Source organism: Narcine bancroftii, chromosome 5 (genome assembly GCF_036971445.1).
Source record: "Narcine bancroftii isolate sNarBan1 chromosome 5, sNarBan1.hap1, whole genome shotgun sequence".
Classification (NCBI taxonomy): domain Eukaryota; kingdom Metazoa; phylum Chordata; class Chondrichthyes; order Torpediniformes; family Narcinidae; genus Narcine; species Narcine bancroftii.
Window position 1 is genome coordinate 165,562,031 of NC_091473.1, and position 15,230 is coordinate 165,577,260.

The 15,230-nt window shown below is 35.2% G+C and overlaps 1 protein-coding gene across 2 annotated transcripts in view; it reads left to right on the plus strand.

Moving 5' to 3' along the window:
- Positions 1-15,230, plus strand: part of LOC138764133 (peroxisomal acyl-coenzyme A oxidase 2-like) — a 55,692-nt gene that overhangs the window by 39,410 nt on the left and 1,052 nt on the right. The window contains exons 11-13 of one of the 2 annotated variants that reach the window (XM_069939578.1): positions 10,940-11,045; positions 13,368-13,585; positions 14,624-14,756. In XM_069939578.1, the coding sequence (XP_069795679.1) occupies positions 10,940-11,045; positions 13,368-13,585; positions 14,624-14,756 (457 nt within the window). Of the gene's footprint in view, positions 1-10,939; positions 11,046-13,367; positions 13,586-14,623; positions 14,757-15,230 lie in introns of those variants that run through there. The other variant, XM_069939580.1, reaches the window with a different exon arrangement.

Below are 15,230 nucleotides of genomic sequence, written 5' to 3' on the forward strand. Positions count from 1 at the left end.
TTGGCTCCGAATCATGGGTCCTCTACCGGCACCACCTACGGCTCCTAGAACGCTTCCACCAGCGTTGTCTCCACTCCATCCTCAACATCCATTGGAGCGCTTTCATCCCTAACGTCGAAGTACTCGAGATGGCAGAGGTCGACAGGATCGAGTCCACGCTGCTGAAGATCCAGCTGCGCTGGATGGGTCTCGTCTCCAGAATGGAGGACCATCGCCTTCCCAAGATCGTGTTATATGGCGAGCTCTCCACTGGCCACCGTGACAGAGGTGCACCAAAGAAAAGGTACAAGGACTGCCTAAAGAAATCTCTTGGTGCCTGCCACATTGACCACCGCCAGTGGGCTGATAACGCCTCAAACCGTGCATCTTGGCGCCTCACAGTTTGGCGGGCAGCAACCTCCTTTGAAGAAGACCGCAGAGCCCACCTCACTGACAAAAGGCAAAGGAGGAAAAACCCAACACCCAACCCCAACCAACCAATTTTCCCCTGCAACCGCTGCAACTGTGTCTGCCTGTCCTGCATCGGACTTGTCAGCCACAAACGAGCCTGCAGCTGACGTGGACTTTTTACCCCCTCCATAAATCTTCGTTTGCGAAGCCAAGCCAAAGAAAGAAAAGAAAAGTTTTATTAATCTATCTTGTATTTAATCAGTCTTAAAAAGTTCTGTCAATTTATTTTGTTCTATTTGTAGATGTGGTAGTTTAATGTTAGATAAAAATTCATAACTTTTGTCATTTTTTTCTTTATTTTCAGTTTGGTATCATTGTTTATATAATCTTTTAAAATTTTCATTGATCTCCAATGGATTATATGTGATCTGGTTATCGTCTTTCCTTGTCGCAAAAATGGTTCTTTTAGCTTGTTCTGTTTTAAGTTGTCAGGCCAATATTTTTTGTTTTCTCTCCCAGTTCATATGATTTTTGATTTGTTTTCATTATATTTTTCTCTACTTTATATGTTGATAATGTTTCATATTTTAATTTTTTCTCTCAGTTCTCTTTTTCCAACGGTTCTACTTCCTTTTTTTGAAATTTATTTATAGTATCTCCATACATTCATTTCAAATTGACTTAGTATAATATTACATAATAGTTACTAAATAATTTTCAAATTTTCACCCCCCCCCCCACCTCCCCTAACCCCTTAGGAAACCACCTTGTGGTGGTTAATTCCCAAAAACCCAGTAGTATAAACCACAAGTGGCATATGACTTTCGGGAGCAGAAGTACCACTCCCTTCCCCCCCCCCCCCCCGCCCCACAGGCAGACAAAATACATGTATAAACCGAAAAATCATCATTTCTTATATCCATAAAACCCCGGTCCATAAATTTAACCAATCTTATTCATAAACTTTTTTTTGAAAATCCACCCTCCCAACACTGAGTTAAACATTGTTTACAATCAATAAAAGTTTTTTTTTTCAAGTCTTCCTGAATTTCATCCACTGAATTAAAACACCTCTGAACATCCCAGTTCAACACCAAATCTTCCATTCTTCTCAGTCTCAAGTTGAATTTGTAGCTTACTTTCAAAAAAAGTTTTTTTCAAATCTTTTAAAATTTTCTTGAACATAATTCCTTCGGTCTTGATCTTCTAAAGCATCAATGTTATTCATAAGTTCTTTCTTCTGTGTTTCCCAATTTAATACCAAATTTTCCACTTTGTCAATCTTCTCAATGTTAAGTTGAAATTATTGTTTATTTTCAAGAAAAACTTATTCAAAATTTTTAACTCTTCTTGGACATTGCTCCTTCGACTTTAATTTTATAAATCATCAATCTTGTTCATAGTTTCTTTCTACTGAATTTCCAAATTTAATAATAAAGTTTCCGTTTTTTCCAATTTTCTCAATATTAAACTGATCTTGTTGTTTAGTTTAAAAAAAACCTTTTCAAAACTATTAAAATCTGTTTGCAATGTATGCATACTCACAGATAATAAATTCACTCTTCCAATATTCCATCCAAAAAAAAATCACTGATAAACCTTATTGCAGGTCAAGGAGTTCCATATATATGTTTATCTTCAGAAAATATTTCAAATATTTCAAATCAACATTTGTCGCCATCTTTCAAAAAGGAATCCGAAATCAACTTTAATAAGTTCTGTTCTTGAGAAAATTCCAGCACCAACTCCGGCTCTGTCTGGGCAAATAGGTCAAATTTCTTCCAAAGTCAAAGAATGTAATTTTGTTCTGTATTTATAGATAATAAATTCATCCTTCTGATATTCCATCCAAAAAAAATCACTAATAAACTTTAATGTTTCTGGATTTTTAAAACTCACGGGCAACCAATGCCAATTACTGCAATTTATCTTCATAAAACATTTCAAATCAATATTCATCACCATCTTTCAGAGGGGTGTCCAAGACCAGCTTATCCGACAGTCCAATTAATGAGCTCCGTTCTTAAGAAAATTCCAGCCTTGACTCCGTGGTTCTGTCTGGGCAAGTAGGCTGAGTTTCTTCCAAAGTCGGAGAGTGTAGTTTTGTTCTGTATTTGAACTCTATTTTCCTTAATCTTTGTTGCCATTTTAAACTAAAAACAATTGATAAACAAAACAAAGACTTTTAACAGAAAAGAAATATTCTTAAAACGGGCATTTATATAACTGCCTGGGGGAGACCGGGAATGCACGTCCGCTCCCTACGCCATCTTGCCACGCCCCCAACTGTTCTACTTCCTGATTATATTCCTTTTTAATTTTAGTCATATAGCTAATTATTTATACTCTAATAAAGGCCTTAATTGCATCCCATAAATTGAATTTATCTTTTACTGATTCCATATTTATCTCAAAGTATATTTTAAATTGTTGTTCAATATATTCTTTGAAATCTTGTCTTTTTAACAGTGTAGAATTTAGTCTACCTCTATATGTCTTTGGTGGGGCATCCTCTAATTCAACAGGGGAGAGTGATCTGATAATAATCTTGCTTTGTATTCTGCTTTTTTAACACTTCCTTGGATTTGTGCTGATAACAAAAACATGTCAATTCTTGAATAGGTCTTGTGTCTATTTGAGTAATGTGAATATTCTCTCTCTCTTTGGTGTTGTTTCCTCCATGTATCGATTAGTTTCATATCCTCCATTGCTTTTAGTGTAAATTTAGTTACTTTATTTTTATTGTTAATTTCTTCCCAGTTTTGTCCATCATTGGGTCAAAGTTGAAGTAGAAATCCCCTTCAAATCCCCTGCTATCATTAGAAAGATGTTTTGCATCAATAGCTAGTCGTCTTTGTTAGGTGCATAGATGTTTAGTAAATTCCAAAATTCAGAATAAATCTGGCACTTTGTCATTACGTATCTACCTGCTGGATCTGTTATTATTTATTTTATGCTGATTGGTAGATTTTTGTTGATTGATATAGCTATTCTCCTGGATTTTGAATTGTACGATGATGCCACTACATGGCCGACCCAGTCTCTTTTCAATTTACTGTGTTCTATCTCGGTTAAGTGTTTCTTGCACAAAAGCAATGTCCAATTTTTTTTTTTAATTTTTTTCCTTTCTTAAGTAACCAAAGACAACCCAATACAGGGGGGACTTTCATTATTTTGGATAGGAGTATTTTGTGTTAATTTTAGTAGAGGTTTCTATGATAATTTGTTTTTTAACTGTGTCGTCATGTAATGTGCAAAAATAATTTTTAAAAAATATTGGAAAACAAAAGAGATGGAAGAGTTGAGGAGACGAGAGAAAATTGAAAAAAGAGGTATAAGAGGAGTCATGTTATGGCCAGTCGGGAAAACCAACCCTCTCCAGGAAAATAGGAAAAAATTTATGAAAAAGCAAAGCATAACAAAAATAAAACTTAAGAAATAGAAGATAAAGATACAGAGAAGAGAAAGAAGATGGCTTCCAAGAAGGAGAAAGTAAAAACAACTGAGGAAAAAAAGTAGAAAAGACGCCGGAGAAGAAAGAAGGCCTTACCTGCAAGAAGGAACGGGGAGCTGGGGTGGCGAGGAGCACCAGCCGGTGGATTACAAAAATGGCTCTCGGAGCCAAACAAAAGTGCGCAATCAAAAGAGAAAGAGGACACCGGCGGGGGGGGTTCAGCAGAGGAGCGGGCTGCCACTGAGTAAACAGCTGAGGGATGCCCATCACCAGGGCGCTCACCTGGAGGATGAGGAAGGCAGCAGAAGAGGGACCGATGAAACAGATGTGGAGATAGACGGAGGGATGACCGACAAGAAGATCAACATCAGGAAGCACAACAGATGAGCAGCCTAGGAGGGGAGGACCAGCAACAAGAGGCCCAACAAAGAGATACAAGCAGCTCATCAGAAAAAACAAGAGGCACAGATACAAAGAAGAGAAGAAGACACAAACACAGATACAGAAGCAGAAGAAGAGGAAGTAGAAGACCAAGATCTTCACAGAGAAATAGAAGGTAAAACTGATGAACAGAATATAGATAAAGCTTTTTTTTTTTTTGAAGAACAAATGAGATCATTAAAAGAATGGTTATCATTAGAATTTAGTACAATTAAAAGGAAAATGAAAAGAGCAGAAGATGCAAAGTTTACAGCTGGTCATAACAGAAATAGGGAAAAGAGTAGAGAATGTGGAAGAGTGGAAAATGGCTGTAGAAATGGAAGTAAATTACTTAAGAGAAAAATTGGAAGAATGACAAAAAATTAGAGACACAAGAGTTGTTATCTCAGAAAATTGATCTGTTGGAAAATTATAGTAGGCAAAACAACATAAAAATAGTGGGCCTGAAGGAGGGTGAAGAAGGCACAGACATGAAGGAATTTATAAAAGGATGGATCCTGAAGGTCCTGGGAATGAAAGAAATGGAAATAGAAAGGGCACACAGAGCATTAGCTCTGAAACCACAGGCATATCAAAAACCAAGATCCATCTTAGTAAAATTTTTGAGATGCACGACAAGAGGAAATATACTGGAACGGGCAAGGAATAAAGTTAGAGAGGATAATAAACCATTGGAATACAAGGGTCAAAATTTTTTTTTTTACCCAGACATAAGTTTTGTGAACTCTTAAAGAGGAGGAAGGAGTTTAATACAGTGAAATCGATTTTATGGAAAAAAGGTTACAAATTCATGTTAAGATATCCAGCCATGCTTAAAATATATATGCCCGGGGAGCAAAACAGACTGTTCTCGGATCCAGAGAAAGCGCAAGTATTCACAGAACATTTGCAGGACAGGAGAAGAGATGAAGAGATGTAACAAGAATGAAGAACGGCAATAAAGTATATATAAAGATGTAAAAACTATATATATATATATATATATATATATATATATATAAATAGAAATATATATAAATATATAAATATATATATATATATAAATAAATATAAATATAAATAAATATAAATATATATAAATATATATATATAAATATAAATATATAAATATATATATCTAAATATATATATATATAAATATAAATATATAAATATATATATATATATATATATATATATAAATATATATATATAAATATATTTATATATATATATAAATATATATATATAAATATATTTATATTTATATATAAATATATATATATAAATATATTTATATTTATATATAAATATATATATATAAATATATTTATATATATATATATAAATATATATATATAAATATATTTATATATATATAAATATAAATATATATATATAAATATATTTATATATATATATATAAATATATATATATAAATATATTTATATTTATATATATATAAATATATATATATATAATTATATTTATATATATATATAAAGAACTAAAGAGGGAAAAGAGAAGGAAGGGAGTAAGGGGGGGAAAGAAGAGAGAGAGTTTTGTTATATATGGTTTTTTTTTTAAAAAGTGTTTTCTGGAGAGGGCTGGGAAGAGGGGAATAACCGTTACTGCAAACTTAAAAGACAGGAATTTAGGGAGTTTATTGAATGCCAAATTAAAACATATTTTGCAATAAACACAGGATTAGTGAAAGACAAATTTATATTATGGGACGCAATGAAAGCCTTCATTGGAGGGCAAATAATAAGTTATATGACTAAGTTGAAAAAGGATTACAATCGGGAAATAGAGCAGTTGGAAAGGGAGATAGTAAATACAGAAAAGGAATTGGTAAAAAAGGATGATATAACGAAAAGGAGAGAATTAGCAGTCAAAAAAATTAAATATGAAACATTACAAACGTACAAGGTGGAGAAGAATATAATGAAAACAAAGCCAAAGTTTTATGAACTGGGAGGAAAAAAAACAATATTAGCCTGGCAACTTCGAACAAGCGAAAAGAACTGTATTGGCATCAAGGAAAAAGGACAAACAAATTACAAATAACCCAATGGAGATTAATGAGAACTTTAAGGAATTTTATGAACAATTATACCAAACTGAGAACGAGGGGAAAGATGATAAAATAGAAGAGTTTTTAGCTAAAATTGAACTGCCGAAATTGCAAGAAGAGGAACAAAACAAATTGATAAAACCATTTGAAATAGAGGAAGTACAAGATATATTAAAAAAGCTGCCGAACAATAAAACACCAGGAGAGGGTGGATTTCCAATAGAATTTGTAAAACATTTGAAGAGTTATTAATTCCTCCTCTCCTGGAAGTAATGAACCAGATAGAAGAAACACAAAACTTGCCAGATTCATGTAAGACAGCAATAATTACAGTAATACCAAAGATGGGGAAGGATCCATTAACACCAGCGTCATATAGACCAATATCACTACTTAATTCAGATTATAAGATAATAGCGAAATTATTAGCAAACAGATTGGCCAATTGTGTACCTAAAATAGTAAAACAAATTCAAACTGGATTTATTAAGAAAAGACGAACAGCGGACAATGTCTGTAAACTTATTAATCTAATCCACGCAGTTCAAGGAAATAAGAAGCCAACAGTGGCTGTTGCTCTAGATGCAGAAAAAAACCTTTGACAGAGTAGAGTGGAATTACTTATTTAAAGTATTACTGAGGTTCAGTCTACCAGAAAAATATATAAATTGGATTAAAGCATTGTACAATGGACCATTGGTGAAGGTAACAGTAAATGGATATGTATACTTTAAATTAAGTAGGTCAACTAGGCAGGGATGTCCACTATCCCCCTCATTGTTCGCCTTAGCAATAGAATCTTTGGCAGAACTGATAAGAATAGAAAATAAAATAAAAGGGATATAAATAAAGGAGAAGGAGTATAAAATCAGTTTATTTGCAGATGACATCATAGTATACCTAACCGAACCAGAGGTATCAGTAAAAGAATTACATAAGAAATTGAAGGAATATGGCGAAATATCGGGGTACAAGATCAACGCAAATAAAAGTGAAGTGATGCCAATGAGTAACTTAGACTATACAGAGTTTAAAAAAGAATCACCATTTAAATGGCAAGCACAAGCAATCCGATACCTAGGGATCAGGTTAGATAATAACTGAAGCCACTTGTACAAACTAAATTATCAGCCACTAATAAAGAAATTGCAGGAAGACTTAAAACATTGGAAAGAATTAACGCTAACGTTGATAGGGAGGGTAAATTGCATTAAAATGAATGTGTTCCCAAGGATACAATACTTATTTCAAATGTTCTGAATTCCTTTAACAGAAAAATTATTTAAGGAACTAAAGAGAATAATAAGGAAATTCTTGTGGAAAGGGAGGAATTCAAGGGTAGCATTAGATAAATTAGCATAGAGGTATAATCAAGGTGGTTTGCAGTTACCAAACTTGAGAAATTATTATAGAGCTGCACAATTAAGGTATTTATCAGATTTTTACCAGACAAGGAAAAAAACAGACTGGACTAAGATAGAACTAGATAAAATAGGGGAAAAGGTACCGGAACATATACTTTATAAGTGGGATGAAAAGCTGGTGCAATATAAAAACTCACCAGTACTGCATCATTTACATGGAAGAAGATCCACTTAGAAAGAAAAAAAATGAACTATCAAATACCAAAATTATTATTGATGCAAAATCCGCTAATTACAGAATGGGAGAGAAAAGGAATCAAAAGAATAGAAAATTTTTTGGGGGGAAATAATTTATTAACATTTGAACAGTTGAAGTACAAATATGGAATAACTCATGGTATAATGTTTGCATATCATCAATTGAAAGCTTATTTAAAGGATAAATTGGGAAACAGCTTGAGATTACCTGAAGGAAGCAGCTTTGAATATGTGATTACAGACACAATGATAATTAAAAGATTTATAACCAACATGTACATTAAGCTGCAAGATAAGGAAAATGAAATAAACTATAAACCTAAACAGAAGTGAGAAAAGGATCTAAACATAAAGATAAAAAATGAAGGATGGGAAAAGTTATGTTCTGGAACTATGAAGAATACAATAAACACAAGGTTACACATGATACAGTATAATTGGTTACACAGGGTATATATCACTCCTCAAAAATTTTTTAAAATGGGATTCAACATTATCAGATAGATGTTTTTGCTGTAAGAAGGAAATGAGAACAACATTACATGCAACTTGGGCGAAAGTAAATACGTTTTGGGAAGAACTAAATCAGATACTAAATAAAATTACAAAAAATAACATACCAAAAAAACCAGTTATTTCTTTTAAGTAACATAAGAAGTAGAGAATTAGGCCTCAAATTGGATAAAGTGCAAAAAAAAAAATTCATTATGATAGCCTTAGTGATAGCAAAAAAAATGTATAATGTCAACTTGGAAAATGGAAGAGAGCATGAGAATACAGCAATGGTACATGGAAATGAATAAATGTATTCCATTGGGAAAAAATAACATATAATTTAAAAAATAAAGTCACAATGTTTGAACAAATTTGGAAACCATACATGGAACATATCAGAGAGAGCTTGCCTACGACCTCCATCCCCTAAAATGAGAATGAAAATTATAAGAAGACAAAATGACTAGAATCAGTGTGTAATAAATTGATGACTCATTTTTCTTGTTTATTTTCCTTTGTGTGAAAATATTGTTTTATGGTTTTATTGTATATGTTGAATATGGGTTTTGGAGGGGGGTGGGTAGAGGGGAGGGAGGGAAGAGGGGGGGGGGAAAGGGAGAAAAAACCCACTGTGTAAATTTAATGAGAAACGTTTGTACATATTTTGGTTGATATGGTTCATAGTGTGAAAAATAAAAAAATTATTTTAAAAAAAGAGCTTACTGACATTACTTAAAAAAGAAAAAATTGACATTGCTTTTGTGCGAGACATCTTTTCTGATGGTTTAACAAACATTTTGTCCCAACTGGTCTGCTCACTGCAGGGAAGGATGGTGACTGCAAGATTTTTTTATTCCTCGACAACCATTCTGCTCGCCCTCCGGCTGAAAGTCTCATCAAAGATCATATTCTTGTCATGTGACTTCCTTAATTCAGCCAAGTGGCCGAGGTCCCCAGAGCAATGAAGGGTAAATATAAAAACACTTTTTTGAACCGTATACTGTCAGCAGTGAACAGAAGCTCGAGTGTGGCAGGTTTCCAAAAGGAGTTTAGCCATTTATGCTGCTGCCAACACTTGGAACAAAGTGACTAAAGACACAGTTGTACGTACCTGGCACCACCTCTGGCCTGCAACTCTGTTCCTTGATGATGATGAACAAGATGGTGATTTTGAAGGATTCTGTGTCAGGGAAGAAAAATATTGTGTGACCTCCTTACATATGCAAGAAAATAGATGTTCAGAGTCTGTCACTAAGCTGGAAGAAGAGGATATTGAATAAGTTTTAATAATGAGGCTCCAGTTATTCAATGACCAATTGTGAAATAACTGAAATTGTTTTTCGTTAAGGTGAGCACAATGAAGATGATTTAGTTGACACTGCAGTAAAAGTGCCTATAGGCAACATTGTGTAAATGTGTGACAGACTTATTGATGCACTAGAGCAGCGTGCATTCATAACAGAACAAGAAATTGTGTCACTGTATAAAATCAGAGATTGCTAAGACAAAAACCATTGTTAATGAGATGCTGAAAAAGCCAGTGAGGAGAATTTCTAGTGTTTTGTACTACATTAATCTTATTTTGTAAGCAGAGATCGTGTTTTTTTGGTACGGATTAAACATTATTTCATGCTTGAAAAGCATGTTGTTTGTTGTTGTTTAACTGTTGATAGAAGTATTCTGCTGATGCTACTGGGCTACTTTTAGCTATTATTCCATTAACCAAAAGAAAAACCCCAATAACCGAAAAACATCCAGTCGCAAGCTTTTCGGATATGGAGAAACGTGCTGTATTTTCAAAGATAAGGTTGAACAGAATGACAATGGTGACTTTTAAGTGATTCAAGAGTAAATGTTTAAAGGAATTTAAATGGAACAGCAAGCAATTGGTTGGAATGGGGAAACAAGCTATCCAAGTTGGTTGAAAAGATTAATCCACTACCAGATCCTTAATCTGAATCAACATTTAAAAGGGTGGTGTGGAGATTAACAGAATTTTTTTTTTCATCATGTCATATATTGCTTCTGTGATATTGAAGGCTGTTATTCAACAGTAAGGGATGATGTGTTAATTTAAAAGCCATTAAGATGACATATTCAAGTTATCTTCAGATGGTTGTGAAATTTATTCCCAAATAAATACAAAAACCATTTGTCACATTAAATGATACCTCATAGTCAGAACCAGTCATCTTGTCCTAAAGTCTGTACGATGTAATAATGATCTTGTATTATTGCAAAGTTATCAAATTTATCACTACTTTGACAATCCAAATTATGCTATATATACTGGCCAATTTCACAGATGACAGAGCATAGTGAATAAAAGCTAAATGCTGGGGATACTCAGCAGGTTAGGAAGAATCTGTAGATAATTCGTAATGCAGAATAATTTTTTTTCTGTAATACCACAACCATTACAATCTTGCATCTGAATTAAGCAGCCTTTGAGGCTAATTTCTGTTATTTTATCTCCACAGGCTGATTAAGGACTCTGGAAACAAATTGCAATCTCTTCTTCAGTCTGGAGTTGAGCAGTATGTTGCCTGGAATATCACTTCAGTGCAGCTTGCAAGGACTGCAATTGTAAGATCATACCTGTTCTCATTTCCTTGTTCATGTCATAAACATAAATGTATCCATAAAAATCAATTGCATTCATTGAAATTATCAAATGCATTTGCATCCATTTGTGATAATTATCTAAAATCAATTTATCTGAAAATAAAAATTATCAGTATAATATTTTGGGAGGAAATTTATAGATTTTACAACTAAAAGTGATTTTTCAACAAGTAATAAGCAATCATTTCATTTAAAACGAACATCATACTGTATACAGTATACCATTTCAAAATATTGTATTGGTTAGTCATGAGGTAAGAGAGGTACAACACAGATGCGGGCCTTTTGGCCTGAGTCCATGCCTACCTTCAGGCTCTTCCTACCATAACAAATGTTAATCACATTCTCTCTATTACATTCTACACTCAACTACATTCTCGATGCAATTTAGACATACAGCATAGCAACAAGTCCTTTCAGCCCAATTGATCGACATCCCCCGTACGTTTTGAAGGATGGGAAGGAAACGGAGCACCCAGAGGAATCCCACGCAGACATGAGAACTAACAAACTCCTGACACGGTGCTGGATTCAAACCCCAGATGCTGTTGCTGTAACAGTGTTGCGCTAACCACACCGCTAGCCGTGCCATAGTGACCATCTCATTTATCGCAACAGCTGCGGGCTGTTGTTGACTTGCGGTCAGAGGACTCGTGTAGACTGCGGGCTGATGGCAATTTGCAGTCAAAGGATCCACGTAGGTTGCAGCCGGCTGGAGACTGGCTTGCGTGGACCAGATATTTGAACAGGGATTCGAGAGTGTGCCGAAGACAAGAAGGGCTCCCGAAGGGGCCTCGGGTGTTGAAGGCTTCCTGATCACTTTGGAGGTTTGGATCTGGAGATTGGGTTGAACCGGAGTCAGTGCAGCTGCAGAGGTTGCAGGAGCACTGGAGACGAATCCACAGACAGCTAGTGTCTCTGAAGGGATTCTGTTGCTTTTCTTTCTCTTGTGGTTAGGGGGGCCGGGCAATGTTTATGGCGACTCTTTGTTTCCCTTGCAGCAGACAAAGGTTAAAGTATATCATGTATATTACATTTTTACTATTATCACACGACAATAAAAGGAACCTTAAACCCATCAACCTGCACATTTTTGGGGATATAGAAGAAAACTGGAGGAAAACACGTGATCAGAAAGTAGTAAACTACAAAGACAAAAATGGAGGTCTGGATTTAACTGATGCTGTGAGATAGCAGCTCTAATAGCTGCGCCACTTAGGAGGAAGTTTGGAGTAAAATCATCGATAGGAACAGGAACATAGGCTGGATTGTCTGCCACCCACAAAATTGCAGCTCTGGTGGCAATGTGCACCACAGGAGTATTGCAAATCCTCCTGATCTTGCTTCTGAGTATAGCAGCTGAACTCCATAGTGCACTTCATAGACCTTTGATGTGGCAGTAAAGTGACCAGCCCTTGCACAGGTTGATCACATAACTTCCTTGTTATGCAATTGATTGTTATGGTTTCATATTTCTCGCATCAATTTTTTTTTTAAAAGCTGAGAAACAGCACCAGGGTTTCCAATGAGCAGACAAATAATTGGTGGAGGTAAAGAACAAGTCAGACAGTGTTTGGGGTCTGAAGCATTGATCAAGACCAAGATAAAATGGGTAAAATTACTTCTCCCCACAGATGCTGACTGGCCTGCTGTGTTTTCTCTATTCCTGCATCTGTTGTGTTTCTCACCAGTTTCCACGTCGGTCAGCTGGAAGGAACCAAGAATTTTTTTTTTTTTTTTTTAAAAAGGATAGCTTGTCTTTATTTTTAATAGGAAGCTCAACTATCTGATATTTTTGGCAATTAAATTGGCCCACAATGTTTTTTTACTCCCTGCAAATTGCCATCAGCCCGCAGCCTACACGAGTCCTTTGACCGCAAGTCAACAACAGCCCGCAGCTGTTGCGATAAATGAGATGGTCACTATGGCACGGCTAGCGGTGTGGTTAGCGCAACACTGTTACAGCAACAGCATCTGGGGTTTGAATCCAGCACCGTGTCAGGAGTTTGTTAGTTCCCAAATTCACTCCTAGAATCTGACTGAGTGTAAAATTCTGAGGATAAGAACATTACAAGAAGCCTCCTTGTTAGAGCTGGATTGCTGAATGAATGTTAAACTGTACACAAGAGCAGAAGTAAGCCTTCACACCTGCTGCACCACATGGATGAAAATGGGTGACATTTTGGGGAAAACCTCTGCAGGCAGATGCAGTCGGCATGTGCTCCACTTTAGCTTTTTATCTTCAATATTTCTGTGGGATGATTAAGGTTTTTCATTTTACAGGCTCACTGCCATTATGTAGTTGTGAAGAACTTTGTCGAGACAGTAGAGGGATTACAGCTAGATCCCGAAATTCAGCAAGTAATTAACAGGTTATGTGATCTTTATGCATTGACGGGCATTCTCTCTGATGCTGGAGATTTCTTATACGATGGTTATATGAGTGGAAAACAGATGGATTTAGTGTCTGCTTCTCAACTGGATCTTCTCTCTCTTATCCGGTAATTTCTTTATACATAAATGCAATGGGGTGAAGAAAAAAAGATTTGAACATGCAAATTACTTTATGTAAATGAAAAGCTGCTGTGAGTTTTAGTTCATAACTGATGAAAGGTACTAACTACAGTAGACAATGGGTTTTTTTTAACCATAAACCATATTTGAATACAAGAGCAACCAAATTTATTTTTCAGAATATCATGCACAGTCCATCTTTGCTTCACATACTACTTTAGAGCATTCTGAGCAAGTTGTCCTTTTGGTTGATGTACTATGTGGAAATTACTAACTGGACAGTTGATGTATCAGTTCATTTCCTGAAATTTAGAGAGAGCCCATTGAAAGAGTTTGTTCGAATCCAGCATGAAATGGGATCTTATTTGTTAATAGGCCCAACTGCACTGTGAAGTACAGCATATCCTTTAGTTCAGTGCACAATGCAAAGTCAGAAGTGTCTACGGCAGCACATTTGACCTTTCCATGCAGTGCTAAACTCACCAATAATCCAGCATCTTTTCCAAAATTTACTGAGTTTGGGGGTCTTGAAGTGATTGCCCTATTCATTTGCAAATTGTGCACACCTCTACCTCATAACCACCACCCCCCCCCCCCAATCAATACAGCACAATAAAGTTTAAGTGAAAGCAGAAGATTTCAGGAATATCCATCACCAAAAATAATTTCCATATTTTTTCCATTTTTGTAAGAAATATCACTTGACTTATTATTCCTAAGTTGCACTGAAGAATTTCACTGCATCCAATTTTTTTTTCAAAACTATCTGTGGTATTACTTAAGCACTGCAGACTCCAGGTTATTGAATTGCCTGTATTGGTGTAAGCGGCTGCGGTGTAAACTTGACATTCTAACCCTCCCATTGTCTCTCTGCCTCTCTTTGTTCCTTAGAAGTTGCAAGTTTGATCAAGCTTGTGAATTGGCTTTGATTTTTGTTTGGCAACACTGTAGTGAATTGCTTTGATTTGCTTAGTTAACTTGAAATGCTATACATGTCCCTATCTTTTTTGTTAATGATGCATTAGGAAAGATGCGGTCTCCATCGTGGATGCGTTTGATTACCCTGACCAACAACTGAATTCTGCCATTGGTAAATATGATGGCTATGCTTATCAATGCCTCTTTGAATGGGCTCAGAAGGACCCCTCAAATACAAAGGTATCCTCAGCTTTGTTTGCTAAAGCTTTCGTGTATTAGATGGTCCTTCTTGGGAGATGGAATTTTTACGTCAATGGCAGTAAAATCAGTCAATAAAAGATTAAGTGCAAGCATATTTCTTCCTGTTCTTATGAAATCTTAAAAATGCTGCTTAGAATTTATGCTCACAGCAGGTATTGGTGTTTATATCTACTGAAAATATTGAGTGAACATTAGCTCCTACTAAGTATATTCAGAAGTACTTTGTTGTTTAGGATGAGAAACAAATTTTATTTTTTGATATAATTATGAAAGATTTAAGTTGTCGAGGGTCTCTCAGCTTCACTAATACCGCATGCCCCTGCAAAAATATTTAATCACATTTATTAATGTCTTTCATTATTGTACATATAATCTCTTTTAAGGAGTTAAATATCAGGGCCAAATATTGATTATGTTCAGTTTTGCATGTTTTTTTTTAAATTCCCATTCCCT